At 33.4% G+C, this 27181-nt stretch overlaps 1 protein-coding gene across 3 annotated transcripts in view; it reads right to left on the bottom strand.

The window, feature by feature from the left end:
* Positions 1–27181, bottom strand: part of DMXL1 (Dmx like 1) — a 160886-nt gene that overhangs the window by 26961 nt on the left and 106744 nt on the right. For 2 of the 3 annotated variants that reach the window (XM_090276612.1, XM_090276614.1), the window contains 9 exons: positions 26523–26608; positions 24990–25191; positions 23888–24005; positions 20452–20514; positions 11533–11619; positions 8214–8335; positions 7462–7603; positions 3832–3892; positions 894–1021 (listed from right to left, as the gene is read on the bottom strand). In XM_090276612.1, the coding sequence (XP_090132738.1) occupies positions 894–1021; positions 3832–3892; positions 7462–7603; positions 8214–8335; positions 11533–11619; positions 20452–20514; positions 23888–24005; positions 24990–25191; positions 26523–26608 (1009 nt within the window). The remainder of the gene's footprint in view (positions 1–893; positions 1022–3831; positions 3893–7461; positions 7604–8213; positions 8336–11532; positions 11620–20451; positions 20515–23887; positions 24006–24989; positions 25192–26522; positions 26609–27181) is intronic. The other variant, XM_090276615.1, reaches the window with a different exon arrangement.

Raw genomic sequence — 27181 nt, 5'->3', positions numbered from 1 at the left:
TAGTCAATAATATTCTAATATCTATGTTTGTTTCACATGGGTACGAGATTTATCAGGATGATCAGTTAGTAAGTTATATAATGCCTAATCACAGGGTTTTACACCTGAAACTAATATAACATTGTATGTCAACTGTAGCTGAAAAATAAAAAAGACTTAAAAAATAAAGTGCTATCAAGAGCAGAGAGAGACAGCTTGAGGGAAGTAGGATCATGGGAAGTGCAAACATTAAGATATGTTTTAGAGTAGAGCTGGCAAACTTTTTCTTTGAGAACCGTATTTTAAATATTCGAGGCTTGCCAACTATATTCTTTGTTTTCTTGAACTGTGCTGTTATAGTGTGAAAGTAATCACGGAAAGCAAATAATTAAAGGAGTAGCTGTGTTCCAATAAAACTTTATTTACAAAACAGGTGACCCTGTTCTGGAACAGTGCTTCTCAAAATTTTAATGTATATCTATATCATCAGAGTATCTGGTTAAAATGCAGATGGTGATTCAGTAGGTCTGAAATAGAGTCAATAACATACATTTCTAAGAAGTTCTGAGATGCTCCTTGCTACCTGGTACTCGACCACACTCTGAGTAGGTTCCAGAGGATAAACAAAGTGTTTAATACAAAAAGTGTGTAATATAAGGTGGTCCTATCATCATTTGGTCATTAAGTATTACTTAAGTGACTTTTAATAGATATATTCATATATATACAATGTCTTTTTAGGAAGAACCAAATGAATTTAAGCATTCTTGGAGAGAAATTAAAAAAAATAATTCATATAGATGAATGCTTTACCATTAGCTCATTGAGCTGTTGTCTTCAGAAATCCAAACCTGCCCTATATATAAACCTCCAGCATAATCAATCCATTTTCCCTTTGGCATTTTATATACTACCTTATTTCCCTGGTAGTTAAATCTCATTCTTGTAACTCTTGAATTGCCACCAGATCGAAAGCAGGTTATCTGTTGAGAATGGCCCCATTCAAACATTCTGACACTTCCATCTTGAGCACCTGTCAGATCTGCATTATAAGAGGGAAAATATAGTAAAAGCCAGGAATCTTTGTAAAATTTATTTTTTAATCCAATGTGAAAGTCTTCATGGAAGAAACACCTAAGAAATGAATCACAATCAATTTACATGAATTTACCTTTGTATGAAGCTTCACTTGAATACTATTAATCTTAAAAAGATAGTTATATGATGCACTTTTATGTGATTCAGAACATATGTTCACACAAAACAGAAGCAATTAAATCAGACCTCTATACATTTTATTTTCTTTTGAAATTACCACAGTAATGTTTTAATAGTCTTTGATAAATAGCTTTTATGATAACCACTTAAGTTCTTGGAATTACTAAAGAGTTAATTCTTATCAGTCATACTACTACTAATTTAAATTTAAACATTTTTTCTGGAGAAAGAAGACTGTAGAAAGCCTTGAATGTCATGATTAAAAAATTTCTAACAGTTATTTTAATTGACTTGATATCTCAAATATGTTATTTGTTTCACTGAGAAATATGAACAAGCTAAATAATTACTAATTCTTCACTTCACCATTTACTAATCTCCTTGAACCTATTTTCTTACCAGGAGAATAATGATACCTTAGGACTTAATTTATGTTAGTATAATTATCAGTATTAATGAGGTATAGAGGTCATGAGAAATTTTATTACATAAAGATCTAACATATTGCTAGTTATATATGAGTCAAGTTCCTTATTCCTTACCAAGTATTTAAAATAAATGGACTTCAATTGTTCTGAAGTGTTTTAACACTGGTGGGTAGAATCCTTGAGATTGCGATGTTAGCTCTAAGCTAGTCTAGCTGAGCTTACTCAAAAAAATTAAATTGGGCTAGTTGTGATTAAAAACCACTCAAATTTTTCTAATTATTTCTGGTTTTATTTATTTGAGAAAAATCCCTAATTATTAGTATCTGGCATATAAAATGAAGTAGTCTCTTAAAGCCTTTATAAACTAAGATTTTAAAGAATAAGACACAGGCTCCTATGACTAGGTTGTCTGAGCAAATATCCCTCATTAGCAACTGAAGAGTGTTGTATCAAAGCAGTAAGAAATGAGTTAACTACAAAGATAAAAAACCTTAATAAGTTCATAATTTTAAAAAGGAAGTCCTTTTAAAATTTCCATTTCCATTTTAATCCAACCCATTTGCCTAACTTCTGAAAATTTCCCTAGAGCAGAAGTCAAAAAGTAGTGGTTTCTTGTGACTAAGTCTTAAAGATTTACTTAGTACAAAGGAAGAAACTATTATGAAGAATCTGAAATTCAGAGTAAAATATTTAAAACATTCTATCTCATAGTATTCCCACATAAAAAAGTGTTTGATGTTGAACTAAATCACTATCTGTGGAACTTGCTCATGACATGAAAAGATATACTGAAATAAAATCCAATGATTAATTGGCTTTTAACTTTTCAACTCCCTTACCTGACAGTTACAGTACTCTGAAGAAAGTAGTCATCCCAAGACAGAAGTGATTTGATGTTACTTAATCACTTTGAAAATATGTCCATTAATTACCTTTGAACTAGGGATCTCTATAATTTATGGAATTGAGGTAGAGAGTATTTCCTATAAACCTGTCAGGACACATACTATGGGGATGAGAAAAAATGAAGTCCTTTCAATATCGAAGGACATTTGCAAACCCCACTGCATAGAGTTAAGATAGATTTTAAGCAATGCCAAATGTTTCTTGCTGTGGGAGGAACATTATTTAAGCTTTGTATATAAAACACATTTGACTCCTTGTTCTATGCTTCATGATGATTCTTAGTTTTCACTTCATATTAGACTTGTGGATAGAAAACATACTTCTAGTGTTGAATAAATTCAAAATAGTAAAAACAGACTAAGTTTTTATATGTTATTTCTCTAATATAGATAACAGAAATTACTTTCTTCATTTTAAATATATGGGTCTCTAGAACCCTTTCATTGGACACTGGCATACAATTTTGATAATAGATGCTTATGATAATTAGACTGAAAAGAATATTGGTTTTGTTAATCATATTTTATCAGTATATTTCTCAAAGAAAGGTAGTAAAATTTTTATAGGTTATTAAATTGGAGGGATATGAATACCTCTTAATGAACATGCTCTATTCTTGTTACTATGTGGTAGGACAATTTAAAAATTGTGTTATAAAAAACTTGGAATATTCACATGCCAATAAGAATATTGATTTCATCCCACCAGTTAATTTTTAAATTCTCTAATATTTTTTTCTCTTTCAATACTTCCAATAAATTCCCCATTAATTAAATTCTTTGTTAAAGGAAGAAAAACTTTTGAGATTCTTAGAAAGATTAGCTCAAAATAAATATATCCTGACTTAGAAGATCTTAACCATTTCCTATATTTAGTATTAGTATGTCTGATAAATGACAAACTGACAAAATTTTAATAAAATAGGAAAAACTGTTTATGATGAAGTAATAATGCAAATATGGATCTGGTTTTTGTAATAAAAGATGGAAGTGATTCCATTAAAAAAATATTATCAACTTCAACTTAACATTGTGTAGAGTCCAGAAATGCTCAAAAATAAAATGTGCTAACTTAAAAATATGTAGTCAAAATGCTAAGAAGTTATTATATTATGTTAGGCTTCTCCATTAATACAGGAAAATTTCTTTTTTCTTTTTTTATCCTATTTTGAAATGAAGATCTTATTTGCTAGCAAACACTTCGCAACAAAAAAAGTAAAATAAATGTTGACTATCTTTTGATTTAAACTAAAAGCTTCCTTTAAATTCATTAGAATAACGGTTAATAATGATCAACTTACAGTAAGGAAGAGTGGGATGAGAAGTCATTCTTCTGACATTATTAATGGCTTTCTTAATCATCTGTTAACAACAACAAAAAAACCCATTCTTTTAGTTACAACAGTAGCATAAAATATTTTACTTGTGACAGGAAATTCAAATAACATTCATTTATTTATGTGTAATTCCATAATTTCCATTATAAGTGGTAAAAACACTAAACATGGTAACAGAAATTAAGTTTAATGGCTCAGCTCTCTTACATGTAGGTGTACAAACATTTTCTGCATCACTGACTAGCTTCTAGGAACAAATTCACCTTGAGTACTTAGTCTTACCTCCTTTCTTGCCAATTCTTTTCTGATCCCATTAAATTTATTGGAATAATCCTGAACAGTATAAGGTAATAAAGACAGGCAGAAGCATGTGAAAAAAAAAAAAGAGGTAAACAGAAAATTGTATGAATTTTTGATTGATAGTTAAGAACTGTTTATCTACCCATTTGTAAATCATGTTTTGAATGATTTACAAAGCCTGCCAATAAGAGTGAAAATATATGTGAAAATAAAGATAATTTTAATTTATATAGCACCATAACTATTATTATATTTTACCGTTTGTAGCATCAGTCTTATGTAGACTTGTTGCTGTATTTGTTTTTCATTTTAAATTGTTCAATTAGCCTAAAATAGTAAGGAAAGTGGGGATTTGATAGGGAAGGAAGAGATTATCCAGCAGAACTTCTGAGGGATAGAAAAACTGAAAGGTATAGAGATATAGATAATATGTCAATAAAGCAGAAGTTGTTTATAAGTATTGTTTTTTTTGTTAGTATTCATTATACAATAAAATAATGGTATTAAGAAAGTACTTTATCGATTCTCCACAAAAAATGAAAACCTGCTGAATGTTACTTTTATTTAGTAAATTTCATGTTTAAATCTCATATCCCTCTTAAATAGAGAAATGCCTCAAGATTCCTATTCTTTTACTTTTTTTTGAATTAAATGACATTTTCTGACTAAAGTATCAAAGGAAAATGATGAGTAAAAATACAGACACAACTTTTTAAAAAGTTTCTGAAAGCAGATGTAAAACATTACAAGGGAAAAAAGTCATTAATTATTTTAGAAGCTCAATTTAAGAAAGAACACATTATATCAGTGTCTTTTTGAATAGGGAGTGAGGAAATATAAATACTTATGTTTGTAAATCACAATGACCTTGACTAAAAATATGTCCTTCTTTAAATAGGAAGAAAATTCAGTCCCAAGAGGAATGACAATGGTAGTTTCTATATTATAATGCTTTGGAGTATAAAATACTTTCTGAGCACCTACTATATGCTAAATGCCATTTTAGTTAGAGATCATCAGTGTATGAGGCAGGCATAAAGTAACCTCTCAAAGAGCTAACCTTCTAGATAGAGTGTATAAAAAAAAGGCATCCAAAAAATAGATAATTTCAAAACTGATAAAACCTACAAAGATGACAAAATAGATGACACAGGGTGACTGCAGGCAGAGTAGGGAGGGGCAGATGTTTTCACTAGGCAAGCAAGGGAAACCTATGGGAACTTCAGTTAAGATCTCAATGGTAAAACAGAAAAAGCATTTTAAGCAGAATGCAAGGCACAGATTCTGACATGGCAATGGGCTTGATGTGTTTCAGTGACAAAAAAAAAAGGCCACTATAACTAGAGCAAAGAGAATCAGGTGTAGAATGAGGGAGATGAGGGAGAATCAGGGAGATGAGGTTGCCAGAGGCAAATCACATAGGGCCTTAGAAGCCATGTTAATAAGTTTTTTTTTCAAGTTGTACTGGGAAATCTGAAAGTGTTAAGCAGGGGAATGACAACATGAGTGATGCTTTAAAAAACATCAACTCTGGTAGCTGTGTACAAAACAGAGGGAGCAAGTGTGGAAGCAGAAAGAGCAGCAAAGCTGTTACAGGAAGAACTGTATTGTATTTTCTAAAACTGGAGTTGGAAAAAAATGCCTATTATTTCTTTTCATATATTTTGTATATTATCTCTAAGTTTCTTTGTAAAAGATAATGTCAGTAGGTTTTATAAATGGATTTTAATATATCTGTCAATTGAAAAAAAGTATTGATGACCAAGTCACTCAGTCGAATAATTCCTGGATGGCTTTTCAAATTCTTCAACTGCTCTGGCCAGTGTGGCACAGTTGGTTGGAGTGCTGTCCTGTATGTAGATCAAATGGTCATGGGTTCAATTCCTGGTCAGGGTGTGTATGAGAAGACAGCTGATCAATGTTTCTCTCTTGCACTGATGTTTCTCTCTTTCTCTTTCAAAGCAATAAAAAATGTCCTCGGATGAGGATAAAAAATTCTTCCTTTAATTTTAAAACATTTCTATCTGAAATCAATGAGCTAAGGGGAATGGAGGGTTCTAGTACAAGCTCTACCACAAACTGGAGAGAGTAATCTGAATTAAATCACTTGACCTTTGTGGATCTCAAGCTTCATCTGAAGAATGATAAGTAAGAGTAATTATAACAGCTATAACAGACACCTCAAAGAATAAGGTGATAAAAGCAATAAAGGAACTGTATTCAATATAAAATTTTATCAGATATTATTAAAGATGATTAAGCCTTTATTTAAATAACTACCCTTACTAACTAGTGAAAGAAATTTTTACTTTTTGGTCAAAGAATTCTACAGATCATAGGAAACTGAAAACTAAGCAAAACAAAACAAAACAAACAACAACAACAAAATACTCTACCACCTAGAAAGCCATTGAGAGAGCTAAGATGCTGGGTTTCTTCAATTCTATGTATCAATTCCTATGCCCTAAGTATCAGTAAAGGAATCTCATGGAGGTTTAACTTGGATCACATCTTTGGCAATCAGGGCTCAAGAAGACCTTCCATTACTACAGAAAAATTGTTTCAGCTCATCTGCATTTTATACTTCGCTTAAGTGTAAAACAATTATGTTGTTTTCATTTGTTAATAAAAGAATAACATATTTGTCTCAGCAATAAAAAAGTCAGACTTAATATGGGCATAGTTGTTAGTTGATATCTATTAAAAAATATTATCCAGATTAGGGGTTAGCAAAGTTTTTTGTAGAGGACAAGATAATAAACATTTTGGGCTTTAGGGCATATGGTCTCTGTTTCGGATACTCAGTTCTGCCACTGTAGCATGAAAGCATTCACAGGCAAAACATAAAGTAATGACTATGGCTATATTCCAATAAAACTTTATTTATAGGTACTTAAATTTGAATTGCATATAATTTTTATGTGTCATGAAATACCATTCTTCTTCTGATTGTTATTCAGCCACTGAAAAATGTAAACACTATTCTTACTATGTTGTCTATACAAAAAAAGGTATGGGTAGAATTTAATCCATACACCATAGCTTCCTGATTTGGACCAATAACTTCCAAATAATTATTACTTAAAATATAGCTCTTTGACTCTTAAATTATTTATTTAAAATATTTTTTATCTTTTTAAAATTAAGACATATTATTCTTCATATTCAAAATTTGCAGTGTGACATGCTAAGAAGTTAAGACTATTTAGATATCATTGATTAAATCATACCTCATCTATTAAACTAGAAGAAAACATAGGATATTTATACACAAATTTATTTAACTTTACATACCACAGAGGCTCCTCTGCCAGTCTGCGTACTACCAAGCCATGGCATGTTGATTGGCGTACCAGGACTGCTATGTGTATAGGGGGTTGTACCTTGCACAGCTGTTAAGTCATCGTGAGCATGTATAACCAAGAAATCTTCTGACCTACAAAGGAATGTCAACCAGAATGAAAGCAGCCCATTTTTTCCCTTCTATTATACCTGAAAGCTCTAACATATGACTTTGTTTTCCTTTAAAATTAATTGTTTATTGCCCTGGCCGGTGGCTCAGTTGGTTGGAGCATTGTCCCGTGGACTGAAAGGTCCTGGGTTCCATTCCTGGTCAGGGCACATACCCAGGTTGCAGGTTCGATCCCTGGTTGGGGATGTTAGAGACAGCGACCAATCCACATTTCTCTCTCACATTGATGTTTTTCTCTCTGTCCCTTACTTTCTCTCTAAAAGCAATGGAAAAAAAAAGTCCTTGGGTGAGGATTAAAAAATAAATAAAGTAAAATAAAATGAAATTGTTTCCAGCTCTTATCTCCTAACTCAATAACTTCATCGGTGAATAATTTCATATCCCTTCACTTATTCTCTTTTAACCCTCAATTACCTTCTTTAAAGCACCTGACACTCCCTCTTTACTCTTTAGCATGTCAGCTTCCACTATAATCTAAAACTATTCCATTAAAACAATCTTTTTAAAGTTATAGTTCTGTGGAATCATCATTGAAATTGCAATGTTAATAAGTAAAAACAAAGTATAAGGTTACCCTTTGGTTTCCATTTCTATATCATCATCTAACCAAGTATAGATCTGTGTAGCCAGAATTCCAGAAACATCCAGTTCTTGGACATCATGACTCGAAGCAATTGCTATGCAGTTTCTATTTGCCTAAAAAATAAACTATATGGTAATTTTTCAATAATAAAGCACAAGGTTTATATGAGCTACTTTTGAAAATTAAAACTACAAAATAGACTCAAGAAACAGTAACTTTAAGGTACATAATATACAGCATTCTCACAAATAAATTTTTAACTTAATTTTAATTTTAATAATTAATCATCAGCTTGAGTTTGGAGATATGCTTATGTTTTAAGAATTCAAGAGCATCCAACAGAAAGCTAGCTATAAGTGATAACAGCTGTTGTACTTTATTTTTTCCAGAACTGCCTCTCTAGTTTACTAGAACGGTACACTCTCTCCAAGGTTTACATAGTTTAGAAATGGGAGGAAGCTCTTGTTGAAGACAGGAGCCCTGGAAGGCTGAGAAAGATGAGGGAGATAAGGAACACCCAAGTAATTAAAGAGTGGTGAATTATTCAAATAAGATAATATCACTTTCACGGGAAGCCTTTCAAACTTAGGTAAGAAAAGCAGAATTTAGGAAAGAATTGTAAAGTAAAAGTGTAGGGGTAGGGAAAGGATGGGGGAAGTATGCCAAAAGAGATCATAAATGAAAAGTTGGTCAGATTAAACATCTGTGTATATCTCTAAACCAGAAAATGGAAAAATATTGACCACAGAGAGAAAGAGGATTTGTATTTCTGTCGTTATGTAAAATGCTAATGCAAACTAATTAGAAAAAATACTGAGACCCCAGAGATAAATGGAAAAAATATAATTGAGACTGCTGGAAGATAATTTACTCTGGGTCTCTTCTGTGTATCTTGTGAGTCATTGGCAGCCCTTTGTTTCACACCATTATCTCTAGGATTTTGATATAACTATAACTTCTCCCTCCAGAACAAAAGGCAGGTATGCTCACTACCATTAGAAAAAGCCTTGGGTTCCCTAAACTCAGTGTTTGTTCCTCCCCTGTAATGCAAACCACTTTCTGTGCAGGTACCTTCTGGCCCTCGTCTAGTCCTTTGGAATGATAGCTCAGGAACCAGTGTAAAAATACTGATGCTCTGGCTATGCTTTTGCTACTGGAAATAAACTATCCTTTATTTCTGATCCAGGAGTCTCGGGTCTTTTAACAACATCCATTAAACTGTGAAAGCTAACTTGTTAGCTTATATGCAGGGGAATATCTCAGATCCTTCACAGTTTTTGACACATAATTCACAACAAAACAAAAGGGGAAAGTTCAATCTCTTTGGCATTTTTAAATAATGCAATGTAAAGGAAAAGGTGTTATTTCTCAGCTACAAATATAACAAATCTGAAGAAATAAAAACTAAACTGGTACACTATTACACATTAAATGGCAGACTTTGTTTACGTGGATGATTGTTCATTACTAGTTGCTCATATACATCTCTCCCCATAAAAAGCAAAACACTAGTTTGTTTTGCAGCACAGAACATTTAAAATTATATTTCCTTCATGGGAAGGAAGGTACTTATTGGGTGCAGACAACGATTTTGTATTCGTATTTGACACGTATACTCCATATTTCAACATGAGAACTGCCTAGTTAAGGCCTCTTCCAAACCTGCCTGTCTTGACAGAACTAGTCATTGTTCAGGGGAAGATGTCTATGACGGAAATGAGACAAAGGGTACATAAAAAGACGAGGACACAATGATAAAGGAATTATCTAGGAGAAATCAAAGAAAAGAGACACATAGCATAGAAAGATAGAGAAGCTATTGCTGAAAAGATTATTGAATGGATGCCATAGTATATACATCTGAATGATATTTAAAACTTGTTTTTAAATTAAAAATACATGAGAAGGAATGTAAGAGTTCTGTCCAGAAAAAGTCCAGCCATTGTTAATATAATGAAAACTGTTCGCACAACATCAGTGTAACCTGGCAACCAAGGAGAGTGGACTGGAACGTTCATGTGTGAATAATGACGACTTCACTGTATTAGTCAGTGGGGGTGGTAGACGTAGAGTGAGCATGTGTTCTGTGTGGCTGTAGTATTCAAAATGACTGACAGAGTAGAGCAACGAAACTGCATCAGATTTTGTGTTAAGCTTGAACATTACTCTGTGGAAAGTATTTGGATAATTCAGAAGCCTTCTGGAGATAATGCAATGAGTGCACTGTAAATAAAAGTGAGGCAGAAACATTCCAAAGATGGTCGAGAATCTGTTGAAAGTGATCCATGTTCTGCAAGTCCTGCAACAAGCAGAACACCTGAGAATGTTGAACGTTATGGGCTGCAATCAACAAAGATTGGTGACTGACAGTGCGAGAACTAGAAGCTGATCTGGGGATTCCAAAAACTACTGTGTCCGAGATTTTGATGCACATTTTGGCATGAAACGTGTCCTGGCAAAATTTGTTACGAGGCTTCTGCTACCAGAGCAGAAGGAACATTGTGCTGTAGTTGCTAATGACTTTGATTCAAACTGCTACCAATGAACCAGATCTCCTCAGGAAGGTCATAACTTTGAAGTGAGCTGAGGCATCATTGTCTTATGTACAATGTTTCTTGTATCTTCTTCAATAAATGTCTCTATTTTTCATATTGTTTGGCTGGATACTTTCTAGACAGACCTCATAAATATCTTTAATGAAAATAAAAGGAAACAAGAATTTCTAGAAATCATATAAACTCTATAGTAAAGCAAATAGGAAAGTAGAAGAAGAAAATTATTAAGACAAATGTCAACCTTGGACCACTGTACATAAGGCTACCTCTTCTGTGAGTAGCTCTAAGGAAGATGTTGAGCAGAATCTGCTAAGGAATACAAAGAAAACTTGTTGGGCAGCTCTTACAGCTGTAAGTCAGAGGGAGAATTTCTCTGAGTCACATAAATTGACATTTGATCTTATATTAAGACCCACATTCGACATGTTCAAATAAGGAAAATAGAAAACCTTTTATTTGGGCAACCCTTAAAATATATTGTATAAATTCTAACGGCTATAGCATATAGAAATGTTTGATATTTCTCTCTGTATAGTAATAAAATATTATTTTATCTGCTATATATTTAAAATAAAAAATTAAATTATCAAACAATACAATCATTTTATAAAATAAAAAATTTATTCAGGTTGCAATTTTAGGAGTAGGAAGTAGCTTTGGGGAAAAGAAATACTGATGCTAAATAAAACTGAGAGAACAGGAAACACTCTCCAACTATAAATACCCAATATTTGAAGAAAAGTGTCTGTACTTACTTTATTAACAGCAAAGGCAGTAATGATATCAGATTCCTTATGAATTATTCTTGCTTTACCTCCAGGATACCCCAGATCTGCTTCTATCTAAGTGGAGAAAATATAAAAATATAAATACAGTGATTTTAGTGATAGAAAGAATATTATATGCAATCTGTCATTTAATACTTGCATAAATTACTTTCAGAAACTCTTCAGATATTTCAAAATCCAAAGGTACTACGTTATATGGCAGTTTGTTACAGAGTAATTTGCCCAAGTCATTATCCTCAAAGCAAAATTTATTTTACAAGGGGAAGTTAATTTTTTCAAACTCGCCTTTTCACATATGATAATTGATACATATAAGAGTACAACTTCATTAATTGCTTATGTTCACAAGCTCTAATGAATTAACTTTAAAGGATCAAGACAGTTTACCTATTAAGGTAAGATTTGTTTACCACATTTCTTAGTATTATAATCCTTTGATAATATTTTATAAATATTAAAAGATTAGATGGTAATTATCTTAGTTTTTGTGAACCATGTGTCACTACTGTGTATTCTTTTTTAAAACCACCTTTGTAACAATATAAAGACAATTCTTAGCTCAGAGCCTACACAAGAACTGGTTGGATATGGCCTGCTGAATATAGTTTACTGGCTCCTGATCTAAAATAACATTTAATTTACAGGAGAAAAACCTGAAACCCTGAAAGGCAGAGTATTTTTCCCATGTAAGTAATCATTTTAGTAGCTGAGTAACCCATAATTCAATGTACTTTAGATGAGAGAAGTATATTTGACTTTATGCTTACCCCAGAAGTATATATGACACTTCTGAACTCAAAGAGAGTATACTGTATAAAAATCAGTATTTACTAAAATATTTACATACATTTGTTATTACCTCTGGGGAAAAGAGGAGGAAATTATTAAAAGTTATGAATGTTGCTTAATGTAGGATAATTTCATTTTATTTCCCTAACCTTCAGTTTTTAAAATGAATTATTATAAAATGTTTCACAACTTACTGTGAAGTACATAAGTTATTAATTTGAAATTAGAATACAACAAATTTACTTCCTGCAACATTAAGATAAAATGTCACCAATGCCCATACATTGTTTGACCTCAGAGCTGAGTATGGTTAGCAGTATTTTTAAAAACAGCAACTGAGATGACCATAGAATTGCAAAGTTGAACAAGATTTATAAATAACCAAACCAAAAGAGCCCTATGCAAACAACTCATAGTTACTGGACGTAAAGATGTCCAATATATTCTGATCTAAAATGCAATTTGATTACAAACATAAAGGAATTTCAGTGTTTGCTAAACACTGGTTTATTTGAAGGCTAAATTTTCTTTTCTATTTTAAAAGTATTTTATTTATTTATTTTTAGAGAGGAGGAGGGACGGGAAAGAGAGGGAGAGAAACATCAATGCGTGGTTGCCTCTTATGTGCCCCCAACTGGGGACCTGGCCCGCAATCCAAGCGTGTGACCTGACTGGGAATCAAACTAGAGACCCTTTGGTTTGCAGGTCAGCACACAGTCCACTGAACCACATCAGTCAGGGCGAGGGCTAACTTTTCTAAGTAAAGTCTTAGTTCTGCTATGAGGTCTTCAACCAATAAGAACATAAAGAATAAGATACTTTAATTTTATGACAAAATTCCAGCTTAGCCACCTTGTTGCCTGGTATCTAACTGTCCACCACTGGGTTCTGAAGACAATAAAAATATAGAAAATTATATTTCCATGAAATAGAGGGATACGCTTATAATGTGTACATGGGTGGGGTGGACATAACAGTTTTACCTTCAAAGTTTCTTCAAACTTATAGAGGCGAAAGACCTTGCAGGCAAGAAATCCAAAAAAGCTTCTTCAATGTGGGAATATACTCCTGTTGTCTCATTATCTAGATTTGCTAAAACATTTTTTCGTAATAGTCTGGGCCCAAGAGGACCTGCATAAGAGTCAACTGGTGGGTGGGGTGGGGGGCAGGAATAGTTTAGCATCTCAGGAGCTTATGCATATTTAACTTTGAGAACAATCGTAAGTGTTAGGAGATGAGATTGGAGAAGCAGGCAGGGTTCAGTTTGGACAGGGTCTTAGAATCCATAATAACGAGTTCAGATTTTATTTTAAGGCTAGAAAGCCATTGGATAGTTTTAATAGTTCTAGTTGTTGTGAGGCAAAACACAAAGCATGTGTGAGTGGTCCCCAGGAAACCACTTATGAGGCTGCTACAGGGACTGAAGTAAGAGGCAATGGTGGATTTGATTTGGGTAGCAGGAATGATGGTATGATAAGTGGTAGGAATTAGGGTGAATTTTTCTTAATGGACTGAGACTGCAGTATGAATAAAAAGGATAAAAGCAAGGATGACACCTTGTTTTCAGATATGACAACTAGATGAGTGAAGATACCATTTACTGAGACAAAAGTGAAGGAACCAGTGGGTTTGTGCTGGGATTAGGAGAAGACAGAAAATTTTGTTTTGACATTCAGGGGAGGTAACTATCAGATTATATATGCAAGTCTGGAGTTCAGGAAATAAATGGAGCTACTGAGATTTAAGCCATGAGATAACCCAAATAGAAAGTAACATGCTACACAAATTTATAGCCTAGAAGTTGTAGAGGAACAGAATCTGCCACCCCAAAATATGTCTTTTTGGCATAAAATTATTTTAGGCTGATTAATTTTAAGAAATAGCAGATGCAGGAGGAGCTCTAAGAACCAAGTAGAAATTATCCTTTTTGAAAGATATTTACATTTGTAAAAGAAACCTCTATTAGTAAGGGCTTCTTCCTAGCTGTATCAGAAAGAGGGTGATGATTTTGTCTCTAGAAACTCATCAATGCAGAAAACAAAGACTTAAATTTGTATAATATCCTTATCCTTGTTTACTGTGCTTTTCCTGGTAACCTTCAATAACTGACTCACCCCACCCCCAATATCTTTTGTCTTCAGCTGAATGATATTTAACACTGTTGACTGGTAATTTTATACAAAAGCTATTCCACATCACTGGCTATTTTTTCTTAATTGAATATGAAAATGAAACAATCTAAATAAGTTTTTGCAAAGCCCTATATTACTCTCAGTTTTAAGAACTGTATAAGCTAATGCAAGTTCAAACACAAGTTAACTCATCGGTCAACAATGTTTGGGCTTGAAAACATAAGTTTTTTCATGCCTGGTCAACAAAGTGTTAAGGTGATGGCTTCAGCTATCTTGGCAAGTTTTTCAGTTTTCCCCAGTCTCTCCCATGTAAACAGGAAGCATACAAGTTATTAAACTTTTGTTTGTTTTTCTCCTGTTAATCTGTCTTTTATTATATGGATGTGTCAGCCAAGAAGCCAGAAGTGTAGAGGGAAAGTAATTTCTCTTCCCCTACAGAGCAATAGGCTATATCATATAGCCTGTGTATGTAGTTGGCTATATTTTCTAGGTTTGTGCTCAGTACTCTATGATTGTACAATGATGAAATTACATAATAATGCATTTCTCAGACTGTACCCGTTGTTAAGCTGTGTGTGACTGTAGTAGCAAAAAAAAGTACTTGACAAAACCCAGCATCCTTTCCTGATTAAAAATGAGTTAGGAATAGAGAGAAACTTCCTTAACCTTATAAAGGATATTCAATAACAACCCTATAGATGACATGTTTCTTAATGACAAAAAACTGAATGCTTTTTCCCAAGATAAGAATGTCTGCTTTTACCATTTTTATTTAATATCAGACTAGAAGATCCAGCCAGTTCAACAAGACAATGAGTTATTAGCATAAAGATAAACAAAGAACAATGGTCCAAAATAGGGCCCAGCAATCAATTTACACTATATCTCAATTAATTTTCTTTAAAAAGGAAAAGGCAATTCAGTGAAAAATAATCTTTTCAACAAATAGTGTCAGAACAACTGATACACAGATAATTTACAAAGTAAATGTGATCCATGCTTTGCATCATAAAGAAAAATTAACTCAAAATGGGCAATAGACCTAACTGTAAAACTAAAACTATAAAATATTACAGCAAAGTAGAAGAAAATCCTTGTGACATTAGGTTTGGCAAAGATTTCTTAGATACGACACCAAAAAGAACATCCATATACGGAACGAATTTTGATTAGGACCAATGTTTCAATTAAGAACTTCAGTAGTTAGACTTCCGGCCAAGATGGAGGTCTAGACAGACATGCTGCATCTTCCTCCACAACTAAGAAGAAACAAAACTACCTCAAAACTAGAGACAGCCAGAAGTTTCAGAAAATCAAGCTGCATGGAAGTCCAAGAAACAAAGATATAAAGAAGAAATACTCATCCAGACAGGTAGGAGGGGCAGAGCCATGGTGGAGAGGAGATTGTGTGGTGGTGGCAGCACCTGTGGGAGCAACAAGCCAGTGGAAAGTGCAGTCACACGTTTTAAAAAGTAAGGAGGGACACCTGGGGAGCATTCCCAGCTCCTCACCGGACCTCACAGCTCACGGTCCCAGCACTGGGGAAAGTCAAGCCTCATTGCTTCTGACTGTACAAACCAGTGGAGGTTGGGGCGGAGGAAGAAACTGCCAGTCTCTCAGCAGAGTCCACTTATTTAAAGGGTCCCCACGGTCCTAGATCATCCACAGACCCCCCCCCCCCACTCTGGGAACGGCGGCCAGGGCAACAACTAGAGAGGTGCCAGTCCCATACAGAGTGGGAGAAGTGCCTGGAAAGGAGGCAAGTGCTGAGCAAGCAACATTGTTCCCTCTCAGACCCCTCCTCTACATACAGCACCAAAACGTGGTGAAACAGGTCGTCCTGTACTGATGAATACCTAAGGCTCCGCCCCTTACAACATAAAAGGTGCGACAGCTCTACCTAAGACACAGAGGCAAACAAACACAGGAGCCTGTCAAGACGAGGAGACAGAGAACTATGGCCCAAAGTGGGGAACGGATAAAGGCTCCAGTGGGAGGACTAAGTGATGAGGAGATAGCCAACCTAACAAATGAGGAGATAACCAACCGAACAGATGCAGAGTTCAAAACACTGGTGATAAAGATGCTCACAGGCTTGACAGATATGCTTAAGTATGGCAAATGCATAAGGGAGGACGTGAAGGCTATGCTAAATGAAACGAAGGAAAATCCACACAAAACAAATGTTGAAGGGAAGAAAACTGGGGTTCAAATAAATGATTTGGAACATAAAGAAGAAAACAACAGTCAACCAGTACAGAATGATGAAACAAGAATTGCAGAAAATGAGGACAGGCTTAGGAACCTCTGGGACAACTTTAAACGTGCTAACATCCAAAGCATAGGGGTGCCAGAAGGAGAAATAGACATACAAGTCCAGGAGGCACAGAGAGTTCCAAACAAGCTAGACCCAAAAAGGACCAAACCAAGATACATCATCATTAAAATGCCAAAGGTAAAAGATAAAGAGAGAATCTTAAAAGCAGCAAGAGAAAAGCAGAGTTACCTACAAAGGCGTGCCTGTAAGACTATCAGCTGATTTCTCAAAAGAAACTTTGTAGGCAAGAAGGGACTGGCAAGAAGTATTCAAGGTGAAGAAAAGCAAGGACTTACAACCAAGGTTACTCTATCTAGCAAAGCTATCATTTAGAATGGAAGGGAAGATAAAATGCTTCCCAGACAAGGTAAAGCTAAAGGAGTTCATCATCACCAAGCTATTATTATATGAAATGTCAAAGGGAGTTACTTAAGGAAAAGAAGATCAAAACTATGAACATTAAAATGACAACAAACTCACAACTATCAACAACTGAATCTAAAAAATAAGAACAAAATCCAACTAAGAAAACCAGAATAGGAACAGAATAGTAGGCATGGGGATCATTTGCAGGGTTATCAGCTGGGAGTAGGAAGGGGGAAAAATGGGGAAAAGGTGCAGGGATTAAGCATGATTGGTTAATACAAAATAGACAGGGGAAGTTAAGAATAAAATAGGAAAGGGTGAAGCCAAAGAACATATATGCATGACCCAAGGACATAAACTAAGGAGGGGTTGGGATTGCTGGAGTGAAGTGGGTACTGGGCAGAGGGGAGCAAAGGGGAGATAATTGAAACTACTGTAACAAACAACATAATCAATAAAATATACTTAAAAATAAAACTTCTGTAGTTAAAAAAAATGAAGAGGATGAAAGACAAGCAATTGAGTAGGAGAAAATATATGCAAATTGCTTATCATGTATGAAAAATTTGTATTAAGAATATATAAAAAACTGTTAAAACTCAACTTTAAGAAAACATACAACCTAATAAAAATATATATACAAATTTGAAAAGATACTTCAACCAAAAAGTTATACAAATGGCAAATAAGCACATGATCAGATTCTCCATACTAATTAAAACCACAGTGAGCTACCTCTACACACCTATTAGAATGGCTAAAATAAAAGGCTGGCCATACCAAGTGTTGGTGAGGATGTGAAGCAACTGGGATTTCATACACTGCTTCTGGGAATGCAAAATGTTTCTACCTTGGAAAATACTTCAGCAGTTTCTTAAAAAATTAACCACACACCTACAATATAATCTAACCATCCCACTCCTAGGCATTTACACAAAAGAAATGAAAGAGGCTTGTGCATGAATATTCTAAGCAGTCTTATTTGAAATAGCTCCATAATGGAAATAGTTTAAGTGGTCATCATCAGGTCAATGGACCAACAAATTTTGGTATAGTCATATAATGAATACACATCAGCAATAAAAAGAAATAAAATACTGAAATATACAATATGGAAGAATCTAAAAATAATGATGTTGAGAAAGTACAGTAGTCCCTCCCTATATCATGGTTCACTTATCGCAGCCTCACTGTATCGCAGGATTTTAAAAAATATTATATTTAATTAGTTATTGCGGATTTTTTGCTATATCGTGGGATTTTGCGGTACTGTACAATAAATACTAAAATAAATGAAAGATTCCTACTTCGTGGATTTTCACCTATTGCAAGGGGGACTAGAATGTAATACCCACAATAACTGAGGGATCACTATACATAGAAAAAAAAGACATATTGTATCATTTCATTTACAAAAATTCCAGAAAATGCAAACTAATCTATAACATCAGCAAGCAAATTGGTTGTTGCCTGGAGAGAAAGAGGACAGAGGTGGGGGGGGGGGGACAAGGGAGAAATTAAAGTTTTGGGGGTAATGCATATATTATCTTTTTAAATAAATTTGTATTGATTGAGAGAAAGAGAGAGAAAGAACACGAGCGAGTGACTTGTCACTCTGCCCATCATGCTTTCATTCCTTGGTTGCTCCTATGTGTCCTGACTAGGGATGGAACCCACAACCTGGTATATCAGAACGACGTTCCAAACAACTGAGCTACCCGGCCAAGGCGGATATATTAATTATCTTGATTGTGCTGATGGCTTCACCCATGTACACATGAGAAAGTTAATCAAACTCTAATAAATACATGCAGTTATTGTAAGTCAGGTATAGATAATAAAACTGTTTAAAATAAAATTGTCACTCATGGCTTGAAAAGCTCTGGCCAAAAAAAGGTTATAATGTTAACAAAACACAATGACTGACTTTCTTTTTTGTTTGTTTGTTTTATTTTTAGAGAGAGGGGAAAGGAAAAAGAGGGAGAGAAACATCACTGTGTGGTTGCCTCTCACTCGAGCCCCCAACTGGGGACCTGACGTGCAACCTAGTCATGTGCCCTGACTGGGAATCGAACCAGCAACACTTGGCTCACAGGCCGACGCTCAGTCCACTGAGCCACAGCAGCCAGGGCTCAATGATTGACTTTCAATGTGGTGTGATGAGTATTATAATACAACATTCTAAGTAACATTTTTATAAACAGAGTCAAAAGAAAAATCTTATGATAAGGATTCATGATAATGTAGAGACTTTTAGTAATTAGATTGCTATAAGGCAAGGAATATTGTTAACTAATTAAAAGTTTGACTTACATTCTCTCAAAAAAACTCCCAAAGGCCATTAGAAATTTCCAAAGTTAAGTATAGGCTGTATATATTTACTTTGACAATGTTTGGGTTATAATAAACACTTGACATCAAATGAGTCTTTTTTATTCGTTTTATAGAATTCTCCTATTTTACCAAAAGATTTGGAAAAGAATAAGGTGGGAATTCACAGCTTTAAATTTTTTTTTAAAGTTTTTTATGTTTTATTATTGGTGCTATTACAGATGTCCCACTTTTCCCCCTTTGCCCCCTTCCATCCAGCCTACTCCCAACTTCCAGAGTCAATCCTTCATTATGTACTTTGACTAATCTCTTCACCTTTTGAGAATATTTTTCCCTAAAAGTTACTCTAGTGAGATGGTCTTAAAAATCAAAATGTGAAACACATGAATCATATATCAATTTAATAAAAGTCATATTTGAATGTACAATCACAGAACATTTGGTAATTATTTCAAGGCTGTACAAATTTTCATTCTTTGTGCCATTATTCTCTAGTGCTATGAGTACTTACTATACAATAGGCATTGTGCTGTGTTCTATTTTTACCAGTAAAATAAATGCTATATAATAGTATTTGATATATCGTAAGAAATTAATATGAAAGATTTTATCTTCAAAAATGATACTTGCAAAAACAGAACAATACTGCTATACTTCTATAATGGCTATTGAAATTATATTTTATTAAGAACTTTAGTTGTATTTACTCAGAAAAATATGTAGCCAAAACAGGATACATTCAACTCCCTTTAAAACTGCATTCTCTTATTAATAAAACAGAAACAATGTTATTACTGAAATTTTAATTTGTTAAAATAAAAGAAGAATAAATTGAGGGAATAGTAATTTAATTGTATTGGAAACAAAGCCAGGTCCAAAATGAAATGAAAACACTCTGTTCTTCTTGTGAAAGAATGCAATTTCTAATTTCAGTTGAATGACTTTTTGTACCTTATTGATGTTTGGCTTCTCCATCACAGAATTTTTGATGGTTTCACAGTTGTCCTCTAATGACTTCATCAAGAAAGAATAATCACATGGCAAAGAGTAAAGATGAGATGTAATTTGCAAAACACTGGGGATTTTTTTAAAATTCTATTTTTAACCAAATTTACTAGAAAGCAACACTGGATTGAGTTATTATTTTTAAAATTTCATATACCTTAAAAGAAGAATGTGTGGGGGTACATAGGGGTAAGATGTCAGGGAAAACTTAATCCCTCAGAATTCATTAACAACCAACTCTAAATTTTATTCTACCTTCTAAGAAATTTTTACTCACTGAACTTATTTTGAAATATTGACATTAAAGCAGGATTGCACCTTCAGCACTTTATATTCCGAATTTCAGAGCTACTGGGACCAGAGTACTATCAACTGAAAATTAACACAGTACTATGTCTTGTCTAAATTATGATATCTCACTCCTCATGGAAATTTCCTGATTAAGAAAATTTGACTTCTAGGTTTTTAATTCTCTCCATGTCTTGATTTAGCCAGAAATACTCAATAAACTGTTTGGAGGCACACATGTTGCTGCTGCTGCTACTTCTCCTTCTTTGTGAATAGTAAAATATTCTTTAAAAAAAATTAATTTAGTCTATGTGTATCCATCAACATATTAATACTATCCCATGAAGTTGTGATTTAAAGATGTAGAGTCTCTCTCTTTCTCTTCTTAAATTGAATTTATTGGGGTGACATTGGTTAAAAAAATTGTGTTTCAGGCACACATGCTTCTTAAAAGGGGATATCAGCACTAGTTAAAGAAAGAGCTGGTTTAAGACCTTTAGTTTTTCTCAGAAACTTAAAGAAAACAGTAAAAGAAATTGGGAACAAAGATGACAGCTGCCAAGCAGTTTTTTGTTTTTGTTTTGGTCAGGAATGATCCAGATGTAATCTATTTGCAGCTATCTTCACTTAATTTCTAAAGAAATACAAATAGGGAAGACCTTCTATTTTAAAAATGCATATGTTACTAAACTACATTACACAGGAAAAGAAAGATCTGAGGATACACCAGAATTTTACATCAGATGAAGAAAATTCCATTTTCAAATATTTTATAAAGGAATAAAGAAAATAGTAACACTTTCAAAATATTCTCCATCAGCTCCCATCCACAATACAGGATTTGTCATGTATCTATTTCCTAACCGAAAAAAAAAAAAAAATCAGAGCGATTTGAACTGAATTATTTAAGTATAATTATCATTTTATTTTTTTAAAAAGGGAATGCAGGTAATATTGTTAAGAAAAATAGGCTAGTCTATTTTCCAGCACAGATTAAATAATTTTATACCAACTCTATAAAGTTTATATTTTATTTTGTTCCATCCAATCTATGTTTTACTACAGAAAATTTTTCATATTCCCTTTATCAAAATGTCCCTATCTTTAAGAGTATCACCATCAAAATAAAACAACAAAACAGTAACAGTAAATATCTAATAGCTACCATTAATCATGTCAGGCTTTTAAATAAGTTAAATGTACCGATTAAAACACTGCAAAATAAAAGTTATTAACTCATTTTGCAGATTAAAAAAAATCCAATACAGAGAAAATATTTAGTTTACTATAAACCTTTTAGTCTAGCATTCATATTACTGCTTTTGATTAAAATAATTATAATACAAAAATAACTTTATTTATCTGTTATTCTGCCTTACTCATTCTGGATTCATTATATCATTCTACTCCCTGAATGATTCTACTCCCAGATTCTAACTAAAAAAATCTAGTGCTGCAACAGTTTTTTGTTTTCCTTGTTTTAAGAACTACTTCATTTCCTAAATACGCTAAATGTATCAGAGGTAGAGAAATGTTTTAATTTTTACAACTATATTAATCAAACATGACAACGTTTTTTTAAAAAAATGAGTACTTTAAGTTATTTTGCCGAATTTTCATATTCATATAACAAGGTATATTAGAGGAACCAAAGAAGCAACAAGCACAATAAACATTTTCTTTTTTAACATCAATGTGTGACAGAAACATCAATTGGTTGCCTGGTTGCCTCTTGCACGTGCCTCAACCAGGGACTGGACCTGCAACCCAAACATGTGCCCTGACCTGGAATTGAACCAGAAACCTTTTGCTTTGCAGGATGCTACTCAAGCAACTGAGCAATGTTGGTCAGGGCTCACATGCTTTTGATATAGAGCAATGCAGCGGTGCTTTGTACATTATTATCAGAATACTTTAACTTGTAATAAATTATTTTAGGCAAAGAGATGTTTAAAATAAATAATATTACCTCACCAAGAAACATATGCTAATTAGTCTGAAAGTCTTATTCATTTTTATAATTTTATTTTTCTAAAAATTTGCTTGAGCAAATTTTTCATACACAAAATATTTAAGACAAATCTTATTTAAGGTTATACAGAAATACTTTCATTTGTATTGTATCTATTGTATTTATTAGCATAAGCAATTGCCTCTTGTAAATTAGTGCTTAAACTGAGAGATAATAAAATATACATAATAATCCTTTTTTAAATGAGTTTAGATGTTACCTTGCTTTGTGCTAACTTGTCTACTAAGAAGCCATTCTATGTCCTAATTTACCCAACTGAAATATTTTCCTTTTTTCTTTCCAATTCAAAAACTGTATGAAGTTAACTTTCAAACTAGTTCAGTGCATATCAAAATGTGATCCACAGGCCAGTAACCAGTTTTGAACTCTTTGTTACTGGTTCATGAGAAGATAAGGAATTAACTATATCACTTAATCCACTGTTTAGATTACCCGATATTTTTTAATAGCAGAATTGTCTCAATGAAGGAAACGAAATGCTAATTTACATTCAGGTGCAAGTTCCCCATGTCATCGAACTGAAACTTTTTAGTAGCACTGACTGGAGAGAAATAATCATTATAATGATAATATCAAGGTATAATCAACCAGTTACTATATTATTATAAATTAAGAGTTTGCAAAATTTCATTAAGAAGCATAATCAATAGAATAAAAAGAAAATGTACATAATTGAAATGCTTTCAGTGTATAAACCTAATTTCAATTTAACCTCTAAGATAAACTTCTTTAACGTACATAAAAATCAAGGGAACTTTCTACTTTTTTTTCTTAGATTGGTGATCATGACAGGTCAAAACAGAAACAAAGATAGAGTATCTTAAACAATACCTTTTGGGGGGAAAAAAAGTCCCAAATACATCTGAATTAGTTACTTTAAATAAAATGGATTTAAGAAAATACTGACCCTCTCTTTCCTTTTCAATTACTTTCCTATACATTAACTGCATAAAATATGCTTATGACATAAAAATGAGTCTATTAAAGGCAACTTATTTTTTTAGTTATATAATATAAAAATTTCAATAATAAAATAGTAAGAAGGATTTAACTTATACGAACCTCATTTAGACACCTTTTCTTTGTGAATATATTTCTGATAAAGGTTTCCTGAATTTCTTCTTGCTTCACCAAGTACTGCCAAAGTCTCTTCACAGACAGTGCCACGTGGTGTTTGGATCTGCAGAGACAGTATATTTAATTATACACTTCAGAGATTTCTGATTAACTTGACCACATTTTCTTGGTGTTATATAAATGTTTATAATAATAATTAACTAGAATCAGACCAAATCATCTAAGTCCCCAGTCGGCACATTTTTTCTTAAAGGGCCGCATAGTAAATATTATAGGCTTTGTAGGCCAGATGGTCATTAATAGAATTACTCAACTCTGTCAATGAAGTGAGAAAGGAGCCAGAGATGATATTAAAATGAAAGGTTGTAACTGGAATTCAATAAAACTGTATTTACAATGTAGGGAGAGGGGTGAATTTGGCCCCAGAGGCTGCAGTTTGCTGACCCTTAACGTGGGATTATAATAATTGTGCTTCCTAGAAGAGATCTACAAGCAGAGCTATTTCAAGTGTTCTCTATGAACACACACCAGTCCATGAAGTCTGTTAATAATGTACAATGAGGTAACAGCTGGTGAAAAAAATGTAAATGAACTATGTCATTAAGTCACTAAATACACTGTTTAGTTCAATTAATACTTTTTATAGCAAGACTTTTGATGAAGCATGCACTGCACTGTTTTACTTTTTGTTGCAAACACTTTACTCCTCAAACAGCAAACCCATTTGCTAATTGGCTCTTTCGAATAGCACTGCTTGAGAGTGGGCAACAGTAATTTACCAGTCTCTGCCTTTCATTTTCGAAAACAAAGTTTATCGGATTACAGCCATGCCCATTCATTTACTACTTATTGTCTACAGCTGCTTTCACTCTACAATGGCAAGACTGAATAGTTGCCACAAGATTTAATAAGGTCCCCAAAGCTTAAAACATTTACTTATTTGGACCTTTGCAGGAAATGTTTGTATACCTCTGGACTACAATATGCATCACACAAAGCTACAAAAACGGACTTGATTTTTTTTTCTTTAAATACTATTGGAAACACTCTGATTTATTTAGAAAACAGTAGCCACAGGAAAACCTACTTGAAAGGAGTATTTGTAGGTTCCAGCAAAGCTTTGTGGCGGAGAATTGCAGGGCCTGCAGACGAACTCTCTTCAGAAATGTGACTTGCAATATAGTTTTGAGGTGGCCCACCATGGATTTCAAGTCGTCGGAGAAGAACTTGCTCCCAACATTGAAGAGTTTTTAGAACTGCGTGACAAAGTGGTGAACAAACAGGAAGCTCTAAAACAAGAAAATAAAATTGACCTGCATTTATCTTCTGCAGTAAACTGTAAGAATGACTGAGATATTGACACATTTTGGCACAGGAGATGTGAAGGAGAGGCAGGCACAGAAATTAGAAAATTAAAAAGAAAAAGTCATAGGTTTGTGTAACATTTCAATATAATTAGGTGGCCAAGGACAAAAGAAAAAAGGGGTAATTTAATTTGAAGTTATATCAGAGCTTTACTACTAGCATTTGGAATAATATTTATCGCATGATTTAAATTACTACTACGTCAATCACTGCTTTCGACTTTAATTTAACATGAATAAATGTACCTGAATTTTATAAAAGTATGCCTGGGAAGAAAATTAATTGCTTTACATCTTTGTATCAGTCCAATTTCTGTATGGCATTTTAAGGTTTGCTTAGAAAATTAAATAATATGCAAAAGTTAAAAATAGTTAGATAATACTATGAAATTCAATATTTTCCAGTCCTACACTTCCATATTCTAGAATCCTAATCAGACCCTCAAACTTTCAGCTATTCTTATTTACCCACAAAAATATAAACATGCTTACACTGTGAATTCTCAATTTTAGAATTGATCTGATATACTACTATGAAATATGAGAATAGTTCCTCTCTCCATCATTCCAATATAATCACATAATTTTTTGTTAAATTGGTCTTCAGTCTTTACTTCTTAATATGTATATTTAAATATAAATCACAGCTGTACCACCTGGTGTACTATCATGTACCTTTCTTTCCTGTACAACCTTTTCCTCACTTAGAGTTAGTAATCACTAAGTTTTTGCATTTACTTAGTTTTCTATGTGTCTGCCACTAATAAATCTCCCAATACTTTGACTATAGCTATAAATACAGTCTCAATACAGTCATCACTTCAGGTTCAAATCCCCTGCTTTCTTGGATATTGTCCTCTTAAGAGCACTTAACAGTAAGATAGACATATTTAAGCCCTGCCTGCTGTGGCTCAGTGGATTGAGCGTCGGCCTGTGAGCCAAGTGTTGCTGGTTCGATTCCCAGTCAGGACACATGACTAGGTTGCACGTCAGGTCCCCAGTTGGGGGCGCGAGTGAGAGGCAACCACACAGTGATGTTTCACTCCCTCTCATTTCTCTTTTCCACTCTCTCTAAAAATAAATAAATAAACAAACAAACAAACAAATAAATAATTTAAAAAAAGACATATATACAGGTGGTTTGGTTAATAGAAACCTATCTTCTATAATAAGTTACTAAACTTTTTCTTCCCTATTTGAAGAAAAATACAAAATAGTAAATTAAAAGTGATGACTATTAATTCATGTTAAATTACCTGCAAGATCATGACCTGCAAAGGGATAGAAAGTCTTCAAATTGTTGAGTACCAATTGCACCATTGCCAAGCGCATCAATGACCAACTAAAAATAAAGCAACAGTAGATCTGTTAAATATTTATTTAGGGATTTAGAAGAGTACCACCATTCTCTGACCCAACAATTTCACTACTAGTAATTTATCCTGAAGATATACATCCACAAAAACAAATGAAAAATATGTATGCAGCAACTCTTGTCTGCATTATCTGCAATAGCAAAAGACTAGAAACAACCAAATTATCCATTAGGAGAGTACTGGTAGAATAACTATAGTTTTGAACCATATAATATTAGTGTTGTCATTTTTAAAGATTGCTGAAGGATCTTTAAGTGTTATATGATGTGAACTCCCATATATATTGATAAATAGTTATAGAACACTACATATAGTATGCTACCAGGATACTATAGAAGTATAGAAGCATATAATATGCTTCCATTTCAGGAGAAATAGAAGATTTTACACATATACACACATGCTTATTTTTACAAACAGAAGGATAAATCAAAAACTAATAAAAATGGGTGTCTGTAGAGGGTATAGAGGAGAAATTGGCTGGAAGAGAGAAATGTGAGACTTCTCATTTCACATTTCTGCAGTTTTAGATTTTAAAA

This window comes from Furipterus horrens, unplaced genomic scaffold (assembly GCF_987537825.1).
Source record: "Furipterus horrens unplaced genomic scaffold, mFurHor1.1.pri manual_scaffold_5, whole genome shotgun sequence".
NCBI lineage: Eukaryota > Metazoa > Chordata > Mammalia > Chiroptera > Furipteridae > Furipterus > Furipterus horrens.
The sequence above is the reverse complement of the archived record's forward strand: the minus strand, read 5'-3'. Positions and strand labels throughout refer to the sequence as shown.